The 17,080-nt window shown below is 36.5% G+C and overlaps 1 protein-coding gene across 1 annotated transcript in view; it reads left to right on the top strand.

Annotated features, from left to right (window-relative positions):
- BPTF (bromodomain PHD finger transcription factor) overlaps positions 1 to 17,080 on the top strand; it is a gene marked incomplete at both ends in the record, with an annotated part of 56,574 nt that overhangs the window by 25,888 nt on the left and 13,606 nt on the right. The window contains 17 exons of the mRNA XM_082008065.1: positions 1,212 to 1,567; positions 1,861 to 1,992; positions 2,527 to 2,656; positions 3,447 to 3,582; positions 4,835 to 5,056; positions 5,357 to 7,763; positions 7,994 to 8,118; positions 8,357 to 8,485; positions 8,793 to 8,943; positions 9,727 to 9,850; positions 11,258 to 11,510; positions 11,937 to 12,098; positions 13,078 to 13,226; positions 13,586 to 13,709; positions 14,239 to 14,462; positions 15,690 to 15,912; positions 16,148 to 17,034. Of these exons, the coding sequence (XP_081864191.1) occupies positions 1,212 to 1,567; positions 1,861 to 1,992; positions 2,527 to 2,656; positions 3,447 to 3,582; positions 4,835 to 5,056; positions 5,357 to 7,763; positions 7,994 to 8,118; positions 8,357 to 8,485; positions 8,793 to 8,943; positions 9,727 to 9,850; positions 11,258 to 11,510; positions 11,937 to 12,098; positions 13,078 to 13,226; positions 13,586 to 13,709; positions 14,239 to 14,462; positions 15,690 to 15,912; positions 16,148 to 17,034 (5,934 nt within the window). The remainder of the gene's footprint in view (positions 1 to 1,211; positions 1,568 to 1,860; positions 1,993 to 2,526; positions 2,657 to 3,446; positions 3,583 to 4,834; positions 5,057 to 5,356; positions 7,764 to 7,993; positions 8,119 to 8,356; positions 8,486 to 8,792; positions 8,944 to 9,726; positions 9,851 to 11,257; positions 11,511 to 11,936; positions 12,099 to 13,077; positions 13,227 to 13,585; positions 13,710 to 14,238; positions 14,463 to 15,689; positions 15,913 to 16,147; positions 17,035 to 17,080) is intronic.

Genomic DNA, 17,080 nt, shown 5'->3' with positions numbered 1-17,080 from the left:
ATTCAAAGAAGTACGAAAATTGTTTTAGAAAACTGATAATATTTTTAAAAATTAAAAAAGTAATTTTGGCAGACTATGGATGTACTTAAAAAAAAGTAGTAATAATAGATTACCAAATGGTGAAATTGCAATATCACAGGAAGCTTTTTTCCCTCTCCTTTGCTTTTGCTCTCCTAGTTGCTATCTACAGGGTGATACAGGAGTGACCCAGCGCACCTCCTTTCCTTTAACGTGCTGGTCATAAAAGTTAGAGAATTGTTTGCTATATAGCCAGTAATAAGTTATATGCATTTTCTCCCACTTCTGTCTTCAAATCTCTCAGAACTGGTTTGCCAAAACTACAACTTTACAATGGTTTGTGTTTGATTATTGTTTGAATAGCTACGTAATAGCCACATTTCCAGTTCATACAAATCTGTACTGGCAGAGTGTGGTCATTTAAAGAGGGTCATTGCAAAATTGTAGCACTGCTTTTGATGCAGTTAAATCTTTCTTAAATGTCTGCCAGCTAATATACTTTTTTTTTTTTGTATGGCTGTAGGTTGGTTGTTGGGTTTTTTTGGTGGTTTGATTTAGTTTTTTTATTAAGTAGCCCAGTTTCTCCAGTAAAGAAGTGTTTGAATGTTAAGAGTTCGTTGCAGTTAGTTGTCTGCGTATTGTTTGGTGTGTTAATTTTATTTTTCTTTATTAACTGGTTTTCCTTGTAAGTTAGCATTTCGGATAATTATTCACAAACCTTTCAAGTTTGGAACTCAGTTATGAGTAATTAGACCAGTGATGTTGTCCATGCCATGTTTTCAAAGTCAAAGATAGTCGTTTGCCTAGCTACCTGTATGAATTCTGTGATTTACCGAGGAGGGGTTTCACAGAAAGCTTACTTAAGTTTAGTGAAGCTTTTTCCCCGAAGCTGTGTCTCTTAATAGGCATAACTCAGAGCAGCAAAATGGGTTCCTGTTTGACTTCCTCAGGAGCCTGAATGGCTTTTTTTTTAATGTTCAAGTTGATCTTTGGGAATATCCTAATGTTATATACAATCGGTGATGAAGTACATATATTTAGTGTATCAGATAAACTGTTATCTGCTGCTACAAACTACTGCAAGGTATTTTTATAATTTTATATATAGACAGTTGAAGCCTAAATCATAAGTAAGTACATAGAAATATTTGAAACTTAAGTGACTCTTTTAAAATCAATCTTTCTTTTACAAGGTGCTGGTGGTCAACTCTCAGGGTGAAGTCTCCCGAATGAACACAAAGAAGGAAGTTGTGATGAAAGGAAATATCAACAATTATTTCAAATTAGGGCAAGAGGGAAAGTATCGTGTTTATCATAATCAGTATGCCACTAATTCCTTCGCATTGAACAAGCACCAGCACAGGGAGGACCATGACAAGAGACGACATCTCTCGCATAAATTCTGTCTGACTCCTGCAGGAGAGTTCAAATGGAATGGGTCTGTACATGGGTCCAAAGTTCTTACCATATCCACTTTGAGGCTTACTATTATTCAGCTAGAAAATAATATCCCGGCATCATTCCTTCACCCTAACTGGGCTTCCCACAGGTAAATTAATAAATGAAAAAATATATTCTCTTCTTTTACTTGTATTTTTGCTAACAGTATTACTAAGCAATGGTCTTTGTTTTTTCAAATCAGTGACTTCCAAGCACTGTGCTTCAGTATATTAAAATATAAGATAACATCTTTGTGTTTTGTGATGGATGGCTAAAAGGGTTGCACATTTGCGTAAAGTATTAAAATATAGGATGTTTTATCCTACCATTAAATCTTATTAACATAGCATGCTATATTAGTGCATGTGTAGGTTTCAGGTTTTTATCTTTTTTCCAATTTAGGTCTAACTGGATTAAGGCTGTTCAGATGTGCAGCAAACCTAGAGAATTTGCACTAGCGCTGGCTATATTGGAATGTGCAATTAAACCGGTTGTCATGCTCCCAATCTGGCGGGAATCGTTGGGGCACACTAGGTAAAACAAACAAAAACATCTTTTTTAATGTGAGCACTTTACTTGATTTTACAATTACTAGTTCCGCTAAGCCTGTAAGAATTATGTTTAAATTCAGTCTTTCATTCAATTGGCACTTGAAGTGGTTTTTGTCAACCAGAAACACTGAAAATACATGACAAGATTTTTATAGTGTCATTGCTCTTGAAAAGCAGGTTTGTTTTCTTTATCTGAGCCACAGTCTCAAAGTGATAAAACTTTGGGAGACTAGTAGAGCAAATTTCAACACACTTAGTTCAGTGGAGTCTGTCTTTTGTCTCTCATTGTGTCACAGAAGCAGAAACGAAATGTGTCGGAAGTTAGAGTTGCAGGCAGCTGTGTTTGCCTCACTGGAATGGCGAAAAAAAAGCAATGTTCCTGTTGCAAGTCATACATATAACCTGATACTGGGCTTTCCTCTTCAGATATTTAAAATTATTCAAAGGGTAGTATATGCTGTTGTTTGACTACTTATATTTGCTTACAAGATCTGGTACTTAAATCTATGTGTATTAGATTACGCAGAATGACAGCAATAGAGAGAGAAGAGAAGGAGAAAGTGAAAAAAAAAGAGAGAAAACAAGAAGAAGAAGAAACAATGCAACAAGCTACGTGGGTGAAATATACATTTCCTGTCAAACATCAGGTAAGGTTTTCTTTTGTGCGAAGAACAAAAAACAAAACCAAAAAACCAGGAATTGTTGATTTCCTACTCTTTTTCCGTTTTCATTTTAAACTTAAAATTTTAATGTCATTGCGTTACTGCCTGCCATTGGGAGTAGGAACCATGTCTACCTATTTAAGCACATAATCTTGGTCTGAACTAAATTTTACATGTATTATGCTCTTAGTGATCCTGCCTGAGTTGACAGATGTTTGTCTGCAAAATGGAGCCTTTCCTAATGGAGGGGTTCTAGATGGTTATTGGAATCTTGTCTGTATGTCTGTCCCTGTCCAATGCTCCCCTCCATGCCCAATCCCTCCCAAAAAAGCTAGCCTAGCTACCTTTACTTTGGAAGTTTATATTATACGATGGGAGCAACTATAGAAATCTCTTTATATTCTCCTACAGGAGATAGTAAATACTTTTGTTGGAATGGTTCTTTGCTCTAAATTTGTTTTTTGTAACAAACATACAGGTTGATGCAAAAACTGGTATAATCTTTCAGCTTTTAGGTAAATAGGTTCTTGCTGTTACATAAAATGAAAATTGTTTTTAGATATTACTATGATAGAATCAATTTAATTATCAGCAGATATGTCTTTAATTTTAGATAGTACATTATTTCACAAATATACTTCAACTTGAAAAAGTCTGTAAATTGGAGGTTTTGTTTTCTTTTTTAAAAAATCATTTTACGTTTTTAAATGGATGTATATATTAATAGTGCAGCGAATAGCACCATTAAAACTACTATTCTAAAAACATTTAACAGGTTTGGAAGCAAAAAGGAGAGGAGTATAGAGTAACAGGATATGGTGGCTGGAGCTGGATTAGTAAAACACATGTCCACAGGTTTTTGCCCAAACTGCCTGGAAATACTAATGCAAATTACAGAAAGTTGCTACCAGGTAAGTGTCTGCATTGCTTACGTTTTTTTTAATCGCTAACATGCTGCTTTTTATTGCTTATTCAGTTATGCAGTTAATTATTTGTATGTGATATTTCTTATGTAGACTTCGTTACAAATAGTGTTCCAGAGAAGCTTTTGTAGATTTCTGCTAATCTGTGCCGATATAACCAGTTCAGTTGTCATAGACATTTTTTAGCTACATTAAATTGTTTCAATTATGAAGTTGTGTGTAGTATTTGTACAGTTTTGTACAGCCTTTGTATAGCCTAGATTAAAGGTAGATAAAAATTACATAGATAATCACAAGCAAAAAGTAACATCCAAAATATTTACATTTTAAAATAAAGTATATATACACTTTTTTCCCCCACTCTCCATGTTGACAAAATACTATTAACAAATTTTATCTGGAAACAATAGTTTTACAAGGGGAAAGAAATTAATTTCTCTAGAAAGTTCAAAACACACCTTGCTGCTTACTTTTATTTTATATAAATTCCAAGAATTTATATAAAATAAAAAAACAATTTGCACAGTTGACTTTTAGAATGCACCCTGAACTGTGTGAGTCTTACAATAAATGTAATCTTGAGTTTTCTTTTAAAATTTAGAAAATGGCAGCCCACCCTATATTACGTATCATAATTATCTCTTTCTGAACATATTAATGTAATACTTTCCCTGTTGCTTTTACCTGGATCAAACACAAAATGGATGCTGCTGCTTTTAGTGTTGTCTATATGATTGTTAAATTAGATATATTTTGCTTTCTGTATTGCAGTTAACAGCCACTATAGTGTTAAGCACAAAGTCATTTGAATACTAAAGTCCATTCTGGTTTAACTGTAGAAATCAAAATTATTAAAAATTATATTTGAATTTTCAGAGTCTGAATTAATATGCTCTTAATAGGCATATAGGTTTTCACAGAGTGGTGTTTAGTTTCCTGAAAAGGGGGGGGGAGTATTTTTTGAGGTGTTTGGGTTTTTTTTTTTAAGTAAAGCTGAACATGGAGTCTTGAAAAAATGTAAATGAAACACTTTTATCTCTGGGCTTTGAGTTTATTTTTTTATTATTCAGTATTGCACTAAACTTAATCGATGATGTTACCATTTTATATTTAATTCTATTTCTGAATTTCAGTAGTGATGTGTGAATGATTTGAGAGGTAAACTAACTTATATTAAAATCTAGCAGAGTATAAAAAAATACTCCGAATAACTGAAACCATTTAATTAATTTGTTAATAGCAAAGATTGAAGATGAAAAATGCAACTTGGATAAACGAAAAGGTCCAATTAAGGTAAAAATAGAGAAAGACAGAACAAAGGATTCTCATGATCTGCAAGCAAAAGAAAAAGCAGATGTTTCGGAAACCTTGGAGAAAGTAAAAGTGAAAGAAGAAAAGTTGTGTGAAGAAAAAGTAGAAGTTGATACAATTTCTGAAAATTCTGATCACGCAAAAGACAAAGGTGATACACTTAAGTTATTGCAAAACTAGCTGTTAATTACAACATTGCATGTGTAAAAGCATAGAACCTCAGAAATAACTATTAAAAAAACTGTGTAACAGGTTTTGTCAAGACATTTAAAATGTCTCAAATAATTGCTTATTATCCCTTGTAGTAGTGTCTGAAGTTTTTGTTCCCTTTTTCTTGAAATCTATTAATATGCTAAAAGGTCCACTTCTTTCTTAGTACTTAATGTAAAAATATAGTTTGGTGTTCATTATTAGGGGAGCTTACTGATTCAGAGTCACTTCTTTCTTACAGTGGAAAAAGAAATCAATGGTGAAAATGATAAAGTCATCAAGGAAGAACCTATGGATGTAGATGATGTGAAAATTGAATCCCCCATAACAGATGAAGATAGGCATTGTAAGCTGGATATAATCAATGTCAGCGAGGGATTTCATTTAAGGACTTGCTACAAAAGGAAAGTAAAATCATCAAAATTAGATGGGCTACTTGAGAGGCGAATAAAACAGTTTACACTGGAAGAAAAACAACGTTTAGAAAGGATGAAACTGGAGGCTAGTGCTAAAACAGTAGGCATTCGATCTGTAAGCCCCCAGAAAAACATAGATGAGCTACAAATGAGAAAAGTTAAAAAAGGAAGCCAGTTTGACATGTCTTCCCAAGATCAAACCTATATTTCACATAAGACCCAAAGTGAAGATGCAGAACAGGACTGCTTGCCAATCAGCAGCATCTCTTGTACCAAAACCGGTGAGCCAGACGAACCCTCTTTTCCTTTGACAAACAGGCTATCAAAAGGAGAAGGCCAGCTATTGGATGAAAACTCACCACAATCCACTGAAGGGGAAAGCTCCATTCAGAATGATAGTAAAGAAGACAACCCTGAACCTACAACTGCTGATAAGTGTCAAGGACAAGAGGTTCTTGGAGAGTCTGAGCATTCCTTTGTGGATGGCTTGAAACAAACCAATGCAGAAGGTAGAATCAAATGGGATGTTTCAGAACCAAGCAAAAAACCTTTGAAACAAAACCTACCTATTAGCGGAGTATCTCAGTGTGAATGTGAAAACTTAGAGCCAGTAGTAACTGAAAGCAGCTGTGGAAAAGATGCTCTGGCCACTCTTGAAAAAACAGATTCAGAAGGGAATTCTGAATGGCAGAGCAAAGATCCAGAAAATAATTGTATGATAAAAAGCCATATTGAACCAATATCCTCTCAAGAAGGTGAAATGGAGGAAGAAATTGCTCCAGTAAAGACTGAAAGTAAATCTGAAAACAAGATTATATTTCCCCAAAAATCAATTAGTAAAGATCTTGAACAGTTTAAAACAGAGCTAATTTCTGAAAGAAATGTTGAAAGTCAAACTCTGGAACACATGGATGGGGTAGAAGTTGATGAGGATTCACTGAGCTCTAAACTAACTGAGGCTAACGGTCAAAAGAAAGGTCAGGAACTGGAAGTGGAGACAAGTACCTTAAACAAATATCCTGATCTGACAAATCTAAACAGTGTTAGTGAGAAAAAGAATAATAAAGATGAAGAAACTGAGATAGAAAAAGAAAAATCAGCATTTCAAATGAACGGAAAAGACAATGATATTAAAATATTATCAAATGATGACTGCTTAGTTAAAGATACCTGTGAAGCTAAGGCAGGGGGTGATGCTGAATCAAAAGTTAATAATATTAATAAATCCATTCCAGAACATGAAATAAAACCATTGACTTTTAAGGAATCTTCAGTAAAACCATTCATGAATGGTGACATCATGGTAGAGGACACAAAGGACAAAAATAAGTCATGTCTGCAGAGTTCACCTGAGTTTGAATCTGGAGAGGGTCTTCAGCCACCAGACGAAGTCCCTAAGCATGTGCAGAAAACTGAAGAAAACCAGCTTTCTCCTGAGAGATCTGCCTTTGGCACTGCTTCCACGCCAACGCATGCTGTCTGTGGAGAAAATAGCCTAAATAGTGAAACAGAATCTATGGAAACTGAAGTAACTGAGGATAAGAAAGTTGCTCCATCGCCTGTAACTTCATGTGAGGAATCTAGCTTGAGTAGTGACTTTGCTGATCAGAATGGTGTACAGACATATAAAATGGAAAATATTAATGGAGAAAGCAAAATAAAAACTGTTATTACTGAAGTGACTACCACAACATCAACTGTGTCTACAGAATCCAAAACTGTGTTTAAAGTTGCAGAGACTGTAGCCTCTAACGATGAGAAAACAACAGTAGTATCATCTACAGAAAATCATGCCATAGCCACTGTAACCACCACCACCACTGTAACTAAGCTTACCACTCCCGCTACAGACAGTAACGTTGATGTCATTTCTGTACAAGAGCATAGTAAAACAGTGGTTACAACAACAGTAACCGATTCACTGACCACCGCAGAAGGCACATTGGTGACTTCCATGACTGTCAGCAAAGAATATTCTACAAAAGACAAAGTGAAGCTAATGAAATTTGCAAGACCCAAAAAAACTCGTTCTGGAACTGCCTTACCATCTTACAGAAAATTCGTTACCAAAAGCAGTAAAAAAAGTATATTTGTCTTACCCAATGATGACTTAAAAAAGCTGGCCAGAAAAGGAGGAATCAGAGAAGTTCCATATTTCAATTACAATGCAAAGCCTGCCTTGGATATCTGGCCGTATCCATCCCCAAGGCCAACTTTTGGGATCACTTGGAGGTACGTACTTTACATTTTTTGAGGAAAAGTTTAGGATGTGATGAAACTAATTGAATTTTAAAATACAAGTGATATACATGCTAGTGCCCAGAAATGCAAATTTTGCTATTTCTTATTCTATATTTTTCTGTATTGTTCAATAAAAGTAGAATGGAAAACACTTGTCCCATTGGTTTGGTTAGGTATTTTAAATACATTTTGATTTTAAAATATAAACACTCTGTTGTTAGGTACCGACTTCAAACAGTAAAATCATTGGCTGGAGTGAGCCTTATGTTGCGGTTATTGTGGGCATGTCTCAAATGGGATGATATGGCAGCAAAAGCTCCACCTGGGGGAGGAACTACACGTACAGGTATTATTTCTTTAAATTTCTGGGTTTCTTAACGCAAAAGCTCTTGCTCTTAATTTTGACTATTACACTCATTCCAAGCATTTCTGTAAAGGCTTGATGTTAGCTATGGCATTTGAATTGTTTTAATCAACAGTTTGTTCTAGTTGCTCTTTCTCTACCTTGAGTATATTGGATTGGTTGGAGGTTTAGCTTTCGTTTGCTTTCTGTTATTAATGTATTGGGACTAATTTGTTTGTAGAAACATCTGAAACTGAAATTACAACAACAGAAATAATCAAGCGAAGAGATGTTGGTCCATATGGAATCCGATCAGAGTACTGTATAAGAAAAATTATTTGTCCCATTGGTGTACCAGAGGCTCCAAAAGGTATGTTTGTTTATACATTATTCTTGCCACCCTCCCCCCCCCCTTCCATAAGCTCCTACAGAAATTAAGGTAACTGGATCTTTATGTTAATTCAGACCATCAGGGGAGCAAATACAGGTTGACATGAACTATTCATTCGCCTGTGGGAAACAAAAGATGCATTTAACAAACTGATGTGATTTTTATCTGAAGCTGAAAGGCCTTCCTGTTTATAAAATGAGACTGAAAAAGACACTAACCCTTGGTTTACACTTTAGTTTTGTTTTATGATTGAGCTTAATCTGTGTGTTTTGACTGTTCTCTAAAGAAACTCCAACACCCCAGAGGAAGGGACTGCGATCAAGTGCGCTAAGGCCAAAAAGGCCAGAAACACCCAAGCAAACGGGCCCTGTTATAATTGAAAGTTGGGTAGCAGAGGAGGAATTGGAACTATGGGAGATCAGGGCATTTGCTGAAAGGTAAACCACCTCAAATGAGCTTTTAAAGAAAGCAGTTTTAATTTGTGTTTGCACGTTAAATAAAAGTTCCCACTAGAGCATACAAACTTGGTAGCTACAGTCAGTAAAAGCGGATATGTTGCATTTTTTACTGTGCCTTTTGGTAGTGATAGTCAAGCTTAAAGTTGTAAAGCTAAACTATTTGCTGGTACCAAAACTAATTTATCCCGATCTTACTGATTTGTTAGAACTAATACTAATTTTTCCACACGTATGAACTAATCATTGTTGTATGCTAAAAGGCTATTACTATAATGCATGGGAAGGCTACTTTTGGCATGCCTTTAAACAGTGTGTGTTTAAATACTTCTTTAATACAAAGAAAATCAATGTATACAAGTAAAGATAAATTCAGCCTGAAAATACTCAAGTCATAAAATGAGTATTTTCAGTATCGCATGCTTAGAGTTGGAACAACATTTTTTAGTTTCTTGGAAAGAATTGTTTTAAATTAATGGTATTACATAGTTTGTTTGCAGTCTCAGATGTAATTATAAATTCAGTTTTGATTAATAGTTTCTTGTAAGGTGTTGCAGTAGTTTAACATCGGAATATTTCAGGGATGTTACATGCAACTTCAATAGTTTATTTCAAAATACTTTTAAATCCATGACCTGTTTTTCAGTGATCTTCAGTCTTGACATTTGTTCTTATAAGAGCAATTAAACTGGATAAAATGAAATCCAGTTTGATGGTTGGGTTTTATGTGATGGTATAACTTACTTTTGGTTGTGTCTTTGGCAGGGTGGAGAAGGAAAAGGCACAGGCAGTTGAACAACAGGCTAAGGTTAGTGAACAGAAGGCGGCAGAGGAATTCAAGGCCCAATTGGAGGCTCAACTAAAACACCAACGATTGGCTGCCCAGCAGGTGGGGGAGCTATTCGTAGTCCCACCTGTCAGCAACTATGCACTGGTAGTCCACATGCATTAGAATGTGGGGAAGCAAAGTTTATCCCTGTCTTACACCATTTTTCAAATAGTTTCTATCTCCGGTGCAAACTAAGCCATCCAACAATGCTGTTCCCGCTGCGTACATCATTATTTTGAAACGCGGTTAAGGCGAAGATTTGTTTTGGATTCACCCCCCTTTTTTTCCCCTACCTAATTTATAACACTTTAAAAAGGTTTAGTTTGTTTCTGTTTTAAAAGAAGGCTGAGAAGCACCAATTTCCAGGTAAGGTCAACAGTGATCTGTGGTGTAATGAAAAGGTGTCTTTGGTATATAGCTGACTTGGGAATACAACTGCGCTTATTCTTCATGCTTCAATCAAATTGAATCTTTCGCTTTTATGCTAACTTAAGTTGGCTGTACGAAGCCCATTGTACATACATACGTATTATCTATATATAAAAAAAAATATTATCAGATGTAAGTGTGCATGTATATATAAATGTATGCAATTAAAATTGGGAAGCCCAATGCCATGTTGGTATTTCACAAACTTATTGAGAATTGTGCTTTTTTCTAACTTACTCCTTTTTCATTTCATCTTGTCTGAAGAAAATACATTACTAGTAAATGAGTGTTTCTGATTTGTGGTCATTACTGCAATATAATGCTAACCAAACACTGAAATTTAAATTAATAAATACAAACATAACTGCAGTAACATAGGGAGGAACATTAGATTAGTTGGAATTTTAACAGAGCTTACTGATACTATCCCTTCACAAAGTGGCTCTCTAAATTATATGTACCTTCTTGACAGTTACAGCACAGAAGGTTGCTGGGTAAGGTAAGGGATTTTTTTTAAGCAAGCTGCAAACTGAATTTACAGTTAAAAGAATGATGCAGTCTCTTTTTTCTGTAACTGGCAGGATCTCAGTGCAGGCAGCTCTAAACTTAGGAATGATAGTAATAAACTCTGTGTTAATGATGGTGTACTGCTTACTGACATAGATACAGGCTGTATGCACATGGTCAAAGCCAAACATGGATATTTTTCAAAGTTTTTTTAACATTTCAGATTAATCTGAGACTAATAAGTTTTCTTCAAAGTAAAATATGCAGTGAAATTATCATAAGATGAGGGTTTAAAAGATGCTATAAAGGAAAATTTCTGGCTGTGTACTGTCAGCAGAGTTGTAGTTCTGCAGGTCAAGGAATCCTGTGCTACAGGGTATGCAAGCAGCCTATTCTTCAATCCTTTACAACTTGAACTAAAATCCTACCAGAGCCCTTTATTTTTCAATACTGGGAGGAGACAGCATTTATTTTACAAAATCTGAAAATAATTATTATCCCTTCATTTAATTTTTTTTCTAAATTCTGTAGAAACGGCTGGAACAGCAGAAGCAGATACCTGCAGCAGGTGTGGCCCCCGCAGTCACTACAGCCAGCAGCACTGCAACTACTGTCTCAACACCACAGAAAGTTGTGGTAGGGCCTTTAGCAGGCCCAGTCCCCACTGGAACCAAAGTAGTACTTACTACAAAAGTGGGTTCTCCAGCTACAGTAACATTCCAACAGAACAAGAATTTCCATCAGACTTTTGCTACTTGGGTTAAACAAGGCCAGTCTTCAACAGGTAAGTAGTCATTTATCATGGAAAGAATGTGTTGGAGTTCATCCTATATACAGCACCTACATCTTCTCCAGAATATATAGCATTATTACATTTCTTGTTATCTTTGCTCTTAACTCTCTTGTGAAGTCAGCAGGACATTCTGAGATAATACATGTTTAATTTTTCTTTGTTCAGACTTGCTAGGTAGTCTATTTCTGACCTGTCTTGTTTATTACTGACAGTTGTTGTACTAGTAGTCTTTGATAATGAAAGCATTCTATGCTGTAACATACTGTTTCCAAAAAAGAATTTTTACCAAAGAAAGTATGACGCATTCAAAAATGATTGTAAAAATAATCCTGTAGTTTGCTGTTTCATACTTGAAAATAGTCATTTCATTGACTAATTATTCTGCTCTAAAACTGACTGTTCTGTGTACCTCAATAGCCACTAGCACAGCTGCCACTTCAGCCACAACCATTGCCAGCACAGGGCAGACCTTCCAGATCTCAGGCAGTCCAGTAACGATGGCAGGGAAAGTGATAACTAAGCTGCCACTCCCTGCAAACAGCAAGATTGTTGCCGTCAATGTGCCATCAACTCAAGGAGGTAGGGGAAAGGGAACTGAATTAAAAATGTATTCCAGCTTGCTGATTAATTCTCCATTGACACTATTTTCCCAGTGAAGTTCTGTGACTTGAAGGGGGAAAAATATTTTTTTTATATACATGTATATATACACACACATATATACAAGTTTCTAGAGCTTGTTCCCCCTGTATTGCATATTTGTGTCTGTAGGGGAAAAATGCGAGTTTTTTGCCTATGTATTCTACATCTCATAGTGCAAAATTGTAAGCTTTATTTTAACAATGTGGAATGAAGCATGCTTTTTTTTTGTTGTTAAATTATACATCAACAAAACAACTTTCTTCACCAAAAAAAAAAAAGCTGCTGTTCTTAGGTATTAATGCCTACATCTGCTCTTCACTGAGCAAGAGTTTGGCTCCAGACTAAGATTAGTGTTTTTTCTTCTTGCTTCAAGAAGAGGACTTAATGTTTTGAGATTTGTGAATGTATATTGAACAGAAAAGCTCAATTATCTGTCTCTGTTATACTTAGCATCTGAGGAAATCATGAGGGCTACTAGTTTCTTAGGTGACAGGAAAAGTATAACCCGTTTTCTTCAGCACCACAAGTTTGTAGGTGAAAGGTGCTTAAACTGATCTCCTACATTTTAAATTAATCAGATTGTAGCTTTTAATGGTTGTATAATACTAATTTGTGGCACCGTGTCAATGCAAGGACTTATTTGCAGTTACCATTAAACGGATCTTTGTGAAGATTCACTCTTTCCTTAATCTTTTCTAAAATACGTATTTCTTAACTTAAAATGTAGTTGGACTATCAACAAAATATAATGCTGCTTCTTTTTACAATATTACAAAGGCTCTCCCAAGAAATGTTGAAAGACTCAGAGATGTTCTAGAAACCTGGAGACTGATTTCTAAATGCCACCCTGGAGTTGCATTTACTTCTTTTCCTGGCAATTATGTCATTAATGAATTCTCAATTTTTCTTTAATTAGGTGTTGTTCAAGTTCAGCAAAAGGTATTGGGTATCATTCCATCGACTACAGGTGCAAGTCAAACATTTACTTCATTCCAGCCAAGGACAGCAACTGTAACCATTAGGCCAAATACCACAGGGACATCAGGAACAACAAGCACTTCACAAGTAAGATGTTTTTCTGACTTAATAAAAAAAATGTGGGTGCGTATATTTTAAGTTATCGTCAGATATTAAAAGTTCTGTCTAGTCATGTTTCAGTGTTTTTGGCTCATCTCAGCAGTAGCGTTTATGGATCCTTTATTCCAAGAAGGTACAACCATTTTCTCTCCAATTGGAAAAATTAATAGTTTAGAGCTTGGTAAGCCTTAGCTGTGTGGGCATAGATGAAAAAATACTGGATCTGCTTGCATCTTGTAATTTCTTACTATATTTAAAAAAACCAACCAAACAACCCAAAACTTCAGGGCATATCCGAGTGGCTTTTTTCACAACTTTACATATGGTCTCCATTTTGGTGTATGTAGGTAGTGCAAGGGACACCGCTCCGCCCTGGTATGACAGTAATACGGACACCACTTCAGCAGTCAACGCTTGGGAAGACCATCATTCGAACACCTGTAGTGGTGCAACAAGGTATTCTTCCAACCAGTAGGTTCATTTTAATACTTAAATTTACAGTGTGAAGTCCATGGTTTGTTTCTTCATAAATACTTTCTGTATCATATGTCCCAATGCAAAAATACCTCATTTTGGTGCTTGACTTTTAACAAGGGCCTTTGCTGGCTTTTGAACGTGTCAGTTGCTGGCTTTGTCAGTGTTCATCATTGACACTGGGAAATCTAGTACCTATTTTTAAGTTCGTTCATTTGAAAACAAACAAAAAAGTTTAGAATAATTGTGCATTGAGAAAGCCTTTTTTAAAATATTTTTTTAAAGGCAAGCTAAGTGTTTGAAGTACTCCGTAAGTATGTGAATTGAATTAAAATAGAAAACATTTTGCAGACATTTTTCAGTCAACCACACAAATAGTTTGTAAAGAAAATTTATGTGCAAACTGCAGTGTTTGCTTCACTTGTCTGATTATATACTATTGCAAGTTGTTGTGACTTGGAGGTTTGCTGTGCTAAGGGTTAAAATGTTGGAAATGTATTTCTTAGCACAAATTATTCTCTTACAGGTCAGACACAGCAAGTGGTGACTCAAATAATCAGGGGTCAGCCTGTCTCAACAGCAGTTTCTAGTACCAGCACAGCTTCTTCCAGTGCTGGACAGAAGACTGTCACGAGTGCTGGAACGCCACCTCAGCAAGTACAGCCACAAACCACGTCGCAGCCCCCTCGCCCTCAGCAGGGACAAGTGAAACTTACTATGGCCCAACTCACACAACTAACACAAGGACAGGTAAAATATTTTGCATCCTCTGGGAGTGGAAATGTGCTAATATTTATCATCTTATCAAACCTTTGGATTTCAGCAGTGTAGTGTAGTTTTGGCCTTCATTTAGGGTGACCGATAGCATAATTGCAGGCTGAAAGAAGCTTAAATAGTATATGTAAAGTTTTAAGTACCACTTGCTGTTGTATTCCCCAGTAATGTAACTAGCATCAGGAAAGTTTAGCAGTATGAAAAAAAGTCTTTGCATTAATAGCAATAAGGAACATAATTATTTTTATGGCCTATTTGTAGACCTTCAGAACGTAACATTCGTTCCTTGTCTTTTGATTTTGTGTGAAGATTTAGTTTTCATTCATGTTATCCAGAGATTCAGAGGAAAAATTACAGTATCTGGAACTGGAGGAGGAAAAAGTTCTTACAGCTTCTGCTCAGATTATGAAGGTCTGTTGTCAAAAAATAAGTTTAGAGTCAAGCATAGGGTAAAACTGTGAGTTACCACAATACCTCTTCTTCAAATTATAAATAATGTATATAAATGATTGTAACGTACAGGCTGCTCCTTGCCAGATAAGATTTTTATATGTGGAACAAGACTCGGAGAGTTCATTTCCACACCAGAAGACTCAGAAGGATTTTTGTACGGACCTTATTCTGCTCTATGGGTTCACAAAACATGGAGTTAGGCATCTAGGTGTTGAGACAATATCCTCTATCGCTGGGTTGAGAGTGATGTCATGAGCTGCCTAAGAGTCAACTTAAGCAGCAGAAATTCACAATACATTACACACTGAACAGTCAGTCATGAGAGCTCACAGCTGGGTAGGATCTAATATGTGGTTATGAAACGTTTTCAGTGCAGAGGACTTGTATGCAAACTGGTGGGATTCTCGAGAAAGTAATTAATAGTATGTCGAAAATGATCCATGCTCTGTATTGCTTGTAGATTCTAGGAACAAAGATGTTCTATCTTAGCTGCTTTCTGGCTAGGGTTCTTGGCAATATTTGCATGAAAATGTGTGTAACTAACTCCAACCCAGTAATCTGTTGATTATAGAATTGTTGAAAGAGTATTTTAGTATTTCATGATCTCAGATGCTAGTTTTGGATTTTAGGAATATGGTATGTGGTAAAAGTATTGAATTCTGAAATCCAAAACCCTAATTCTTCTGATTTTCAGCAAAGTCTGTCTAAGAATTATATCACTAATACAATCAATATTAACTTTTTTTTTAGGGTGGCAGTCAAGGATTAACTGTGGTAATTCAGGGACAAGGTCAAACTACTGGTCAATTACAATTAATCCCTCAGGGTGTGACTGTGATACCTGGTCCAGGACAACAGCTTATGCAAGCAGCTATGCCAAATGGTACAATTCAGAGATTTCTTTTCACCCCACTACCAGCAGCTGCTACTACAGCTAGCACAACTACAACAACAGTTTCTACATCAACTTCGGGTAAGCATTGCTCTGTTCAGCAGAAAGAAAGCTTTGATTTCAGTTGCATGGAAGTTTTTATGCCGTTGGAGATATGGTCTGTTATTACAGTAAATTTGTTGGAAATGTATTATAAGCTTAGAAATCTCTTGAATTTCTGCATAGAGCTTTACAGTAGCTCTAAAAAGTTCAAATTAGTAAGGCTCATAGATGTGTCATTTGAAATGAATGGAATACTTGTTTTTATCCTTCACAGCTACAGGGGAACAGAAGCAAGCTCTACAGGCACAGCCAACATCAGTGCTGCCGCCAATTCAGCCACAGCCTCAGAATCAGCAGCAAGTCCAGCCTCAAGTGCAGAATCAGACTACTCAGCCTGTGCCACTGGCCCAGCCACAGGCACCTCAGCCAGCACTTCAGCCTGAAACTCAGACCCAGCCTGAATCTCAGACTCCAGCATCTGTTGACTCTCCAGTCACACCTGAAGCACAATCGTCTAAATCTCCAGTTCAGTCTCCAGCACAGACCCAGGCTCAAGGGCAATCTCCAGTGCAAGTCCAGAGTCAGCCGCAGACTGCAATCCTTCCACAAGGCCAGTCCCAAGTCCAGCCTCAGCAACCTGCTCAGGTGCAGACTACAACCCAACAACAGATTCAGATGCAGCCCCATGCTCCCATACAAATTCAAGCTCAGCTGCAGCAATCACAACCTCAGGTTCAGACTTCGGTCTCAACCCTTCCAACTACTCAAAGTTTAAATCAGGTTCCTGTGCAATCCCCAACTCGTCCTCAGCTGCAACTTCAGCAGCCTCCAACAAAAGTTATTACAGTGCCTCAGCTTCAGCAACAAGTCCAAGTTCTCTCGCAGCTTCAGTCACATGTTGTGGCTCAGATACAAGCCCAACAAGGCAGTGTGCCCCAGCAGATCAAGCTTCAGTTACCTATTCAGATCCAACAAACTAGCCCAGTACAGGCTCACCAGATTCAGAATGTGGTAACAGTTCAAGCAGCTAGTGTTCAGGAGCAGCTGCAGAGAGTTCAGCAGCTCAGGGAGCAGCAACAGAAGAAAAAGCAGCAACAGATAGAAATTAAACGTGAGCACACCCTTCAGGCTTCTAATCAAAGTGACATTATCCAGAAACAGGTAAAGTTAACAGAAGGAAATGAAAACTTAATTAATGAAACAAATC

The sequence above is a fragment of the Phaethon aethereus genome (assembly GCF_964289735.1).
Source record: "Phaethon aethereus genome assembly, chromosome: 18".
Taxonomy (NCBI): Eukaryota; Metazoa; Chordata; class Aves; order Phaethontiformes; family Phaethontidae; genus Phaethon; species Phaethon aethereus.
Note: the sequence above shows the minus strand (reverse complement) of the source record. Positions and strands in the feature narration are given on the sequence as shown.